Below are 5,000 nucleotides of genomic sequence, written 5' to 3'. Positions count from 1 at the left end.
TGGAAAGAAATTGACCAAATTAATTCATCGTGTTAATGTTAACTTGAAAGAAATTTCTTCTTTGCTATTTCACACCCTGTCCTTTAAGAGCAAACATCTGTAGAGTTTTTGATTTTGCCGAATCACATGTTAGCAATTTATATTGGTCTGTTAAAAAAAAAGCTTAATATTCTCACGTGAAATTAAGTTTGGGTAGCGTGGAACATTTTTTTGACTGTATGGAAGATTATTGTAAGGCTTCCTGGTCTGTAGAGAAACAGGTGCTTTTTGGGAATCCCAAGTTTTGAGGTTCTCAGCTAGTATTGCGAAACGATCCTAGGGAAACAAAATTTAGAAAGGTACTCAAAAATGGCTCTTTTTCTGATCATTCGAAGATATAAAATATAGCAAATCCAAAACTGAAAGATACACACTTCTTGTTCTTAATTACTTACAGAAAAATTGGGAGGGGGGTTAGCCCGCCTCCCTAAGTCCTTACCTTATTAAAAACCAAAATTTGCAATTTTCCCTACCCTACACGTATCTATGGCGTGACCAAAAATTTCGATATCCTATTTAAGACCTGACCCTTAAATCAATAACCTGTTTCAAACCTGCTTTATAATTACTTCCCTAGTTCAGGTCGAGATGTTAAAGACATTGTGAAGGGCTTTTGTTGATGGCCTTATCGATAATAAAGTAAGTTCTCCTAAAAAAAAAAAAAAAAAAAAAAGACGCTATAGCGCGTCAAGACGATGTAGCACATCTGATTGACAACTAAACCCTTACATCAAATTAAAGCTTACAGCGCTGGCTATCAAATTACACTAAGACTTTTAAGATAAAAAAAAATTGGAATTTTCTAGGGCTTGTATGTGCGAACATTAACGTCCAAGTCACCTTTAAACCGGACGCCCTGCATCACTAGACGCGAGACGGTAACCTTGTAAAGCGCAGGCAATGAAAACTTTTGCCATAAATTGAGCGGAGGCAGAGATTTTGAAGCTGTCAATTTTTGCGCGGATTGAGGACTCTGTCAATACAAGGCTCGGGTCATTGATCTTTCGCCAGCCTTAGTCGGTATGTTGGTGTTTTTTCATCCAATTTGTTTCGTTTTGGAACGTACAACACTCGTTCGTATAAACCAAACCCTAACCCTGACCCTATGTAACACCAAAACAACTCCAAAACCATGTAGGCTGATATGACGTAGTGCCCCACCCCTCGAACTGCATACTGTTGCAGTGAAACTACACAAGCAGGACAAGTAGTGTAAGTTTCAAGCAATGTGGTTCCGGATTTGAACGAAAACATTGGCGGATCGACGAATATGGCGAAAAAAAGAGCACATTGCAGCTTTATGTACCCTCATTCAACCCTTTTCCAAAAAAAAAAAAAACTACAAAAAATGGTTACTTTGATGGATTTTCTACATTCACTTTGCTTTCACCTTCAAAATTCGTTCCGATGCAAAGCTCTAACCAAAACTTCTTGATCTGCGGCCCGAAGAAAAGTAGAGCTTATTAGTTGAACCCATGGTACTTTTAAAGCCTAAAGTGTAGTTTAGTGTAAGTGCTTATTAGTTAAAATAAAATATGGTAGAAGCAGAAACAAACACAGCATCAAATCAATCGTTTTATTTCTGCTTGTTGATAACTTTCAACAGGGAAAAAAACAGTACATCATAGGTAGGGTGTATAGCAGACTTCAATTGCTTCCCAGTTTTTCTTCAAACTCCAAGATTACAGGCATATCTATAGGAATATAAAATTGAAAATTAGTTACTATAACTACTCTAACAAACGTCTTTGCAGGAACCGAATGGCATAAAAAGGTGTTGCAGCGTTCTAACAACTGAACAACCACGTGCACAGTTATACACAGAGTAGAAAACACTAAGAGACTTTCCCTTTCTTATTATAAGCCAAAGCCATGAGAGCATCAACACAAGAGTGTATTTTGAATGCGGTACACACGGGACGTACACCTGATTGAATAAAGGCTTGTTGAGAAAAAAAATAAAACTGACTGATACGACCCAGTGGTTTTCTGGACCATGTATGTTTTTGCATTCTAAGAGGTTTGGCCGAAGCGTTTAGCGAGATAAGCATTCGTTGAATGCCCCAGCCGTATTCGGAAGCTTGCAGAAAGAAATAAACAGACCCTGCTGACATTTTGTAGATGTACTATCGCTTTATTTTTGTTACTATTGGTTTTCTTAGCTGTGACAACTCTGAAATGAATATAATTCGTGTAGTCTAGAGTGGGCTGAAAGAATGCAGTATTCGAAGAATGTGTTGATTGATGCTTAGGCTATCCATCTGTTAGTGTCGCACCACTCCATTAAACGCACCTTATCTGTTTGCTTGTTTGTTTTTCTTTTTTGTTTTGTTTTGTTTGTTTGTGTTTTGTTTGTTTCTTCTTGTTTTGTTTTGTTTTGTTTGTTTGGTTTTTGTTTTCTTACCATGCAGGAAGGTCCGTTATGCGATAAACGGCATTAACACGTTTCGTGCCGACGCCTTCATAACACCATGGGGATGGCCCATCTCTTGCATACGTTTCGCCTGCGTTAGGTCCACTCCAACACTCGCCGTAATCCTGCAGCGCGAAATACTCCATTCTATCAACACAAACGCAATCAAAGAAAATGTAAGGTTTCTTTGTAAATTAACTGCAATGCCTTATCGTGAAAGACCACAATTAAAAAAGTCTCCAAAACCAATGAAGAAGCAAACTCTTGCCTGCGAATGCTGAGGGATACGAAAAAACAATATCGAAACCTTTGGTTTCACTATGAACAAATACTGACGGGTTTAGCCAACACACTTTGGCTTCCTTGTCAAAAAGATCAACATTAAAACTTTTGCATTGATTTTGATTTCAAAAAAAAGAACAAAACAGTAAAAACAGGGAAGCCTTGTTACACCCCGTGAAATCGAAAAAGGTCATCTCTGGCAATCAGCATAAACAAATCTCGCCTAGAGAACAGTAGTTCATTTGGCAAATTAAAAATAGCTTCACAGTGTGTACATGTGGTTACTGGTAGCAAAGCAATGCAGAACTTTCTCATGATTGCTCTTAGGAATAAAATGTCCACATATATTAAGTTGATGTAGAGAGCCAGCAGAGTTTTCAGCTTGTAGATTACACAGTTCTATCATTGGAAGTAATTTTTGAATAGAGGGCAAGACGATCGGATTGATTCTGAAATCTTCGCTTTAGATGTCTCATGTCATGGATTTAGCATACGGCTAGACTGATGCTTCACTTAGTGAGCGTGACATCGACTAATTATATGGAGTTTTGACAAAATTAATTTGAATGCTGGGTGCGACATGCATTTGTTGAGTCTAGGTTATTTTTTCAATACGAATAAATGTATCTACAATTCTCAGTCGAAGAAATTTAACTTTGCAGCCTCCTAACCTAGATAACAGTGGACTCCCGCTGGTAGTGAGCTTCACGTAAAAGAAATCTCAATATAATTAACTAGCATAATTACAGAATCAGTTTATGATATTCTGTTGTAACACTTTTCTACCGCATTTTGCTATCGAATTTGCATTTTACAATAACTGTCCAATTTCTCGCGCGCTGATTGGCTCATTTTTATCATCAATAAGAGTACAGACGAATTTAATTTATGCAAGCTTTCAAGGTCAACTTTGAGCTGTCAAACTGTCAACTTTTTAACCAGTGAGATTTTATGGACTTTTTTTACGTAGCCAATCAAAAAGCGAGAAAAGCTATTGACAATGTTCGCGTCATTTTGAATAAAATTCACTTATCTTTGTTTACGGCAAGTTTACGGCGTCTTTTCCCCTCATTTATTCCCGGCATTTGACCATTTTGGAGTTTGTTATTGTAAAAAACAAATTGGCGTCAGTTTTTTATGCGTCTGTCCTCTTATTGATGATGATGTTTACTGCGGAGCCACTCGCCCGCGGCTCGTGGTTCCACAGCAACTTGGACAATGTTAAGACGCAAGTTATCATCACGTCAATTGTATTTTATTTATCATCACCTCAATTTGTTAATTGTATGACGATTGTTGTCATGCGTGATGCAAATTGGGGTTCCCAGCAAGATAGAAGTTAAACGTACAAAAAATGTCAACGAAACTGACGGTAGCATAGAGAGCATTACTTTCTTGTGTGGTGAATAGCAATACATGACGCAAATGAAGGTTCCTAAAAAAGGATAAAATGTTAATAAAACTGACTTTTGTTCCATTGCCTTCTCTTCGCATATCTGAATTGCCATGTTGAGATTGCTCCAGTCAAAGCCCGGCTCTTTCCTCAAGTTTACGATCATAACCGGCAAGGGACGAGGATACCCGATCTTGTCCTTGAAACAACCAAGATATTCGTATGTCACTGGTTGAACTGTGAAGAAAAAAGTATCTTAGCTACCATTTCAAACTTACCATATAGGGTAGCCTGCGTAACCCGCGTTTCCGCATTTTGGGTGCACATTGAGAATCATCCTCACTCGCCCCAATGTCAGTGGGCGTCCAAAATTAGGAAAATCCAATTCGTACGAAAACGCTCGCTACTCAGGTTACAACTATGAATTCATAAACAACGGCTTATAATAATCACTGCGTTGGATCCTGGATCGAAAGGAGTAGATGAAACCTGAGCACGGATTCTTTTTGTCTTGTTTTGGGCAAGACTACAGTCCTTTATTCTCACAGTACTAATCCTTACAAATATTAGAACGAACTGGCAGTGCTGGGCGAGAATCCAGTATTAACAAGCAACTCATCCAGGTGAAATAGCAATGCTATTGTCCAGTTCCAAATTCTTTTCTCCAGAGACCACGATTTTGATTGACAGCACGAAAGGGCCTTTGACGGGGCCCTGTTTCATATTGTAAGCAAATCGGATTTTGGCGAAATATCCTTTTCCCAGAACGGCCGCAAGTCAATTAATCTTCGGCTTTCAAATTGGAGCCAGCCAGAAGCCAAAAAGCTCGTGGGCTATGGAGGCAAGAATACGCTTTTCATTCGCCATTCCCAC

At 38.5% G+C, this 5,000-nt stretch overlaps 1 protein-coding gene across 2 annotated transcripts in view; it reads right to left on the bottom strand.

Annotated features, from left to right (window-relative positions):
- Positions 1–1,601: 1,601 nt before the first annotated feature.
- The window catches only part of LOC149097163 (uncharacterized), a 12,842-nt gene continuing 9,443 nt past the window's right edge, over positions 1,602–5,000 (bottom strand). Inside the window, exons 2-4 of one of the 2 annotated variants that reach the window (XM_089280362.1) lie at positions 4,202–4,364; positions 2,444–2,599; positions 1,602–1,733 (exon numbers count right to left, since the gene is read on the bottom strand). In XM_089280362.1, the coding sequence (XP_089136488.1) occupies position 1,733; positions 2,444–2,599; positions 4,202–4,364 (320 nt within the window). In that variant the 3' untranslated portion in view covers positions 1,602–1,732. Of the gene's footprint in view, positions 1,734–2,350; positions 2,600–4,201; positions 4,365–5,000 lie in introns of those variants that run through there. The other variant, XM_089280361.1, reaches the window with a different exon arrangement.

This window comes from Orbicella faveolata, unplaced genomic scaffold (genome assembly GCF_042242905.1).
Source record: "Orbicella faveolata isolate gen_17 unplaced genomic scaffold, um_ofav_v1 contig_47, whole genome shotgun sequence".
Taxonomy (NCBI): Eukaryota; Metazoa; Cnidaria; class Anthozoa; order Scleractinia; family Merulinidae; genus Orbicella; species Orbicella faveolata.
Note: the sequence above shows the minus strand (reverse complement) of the source record. Positions and strands in the feature narration are given on the sequence as shown.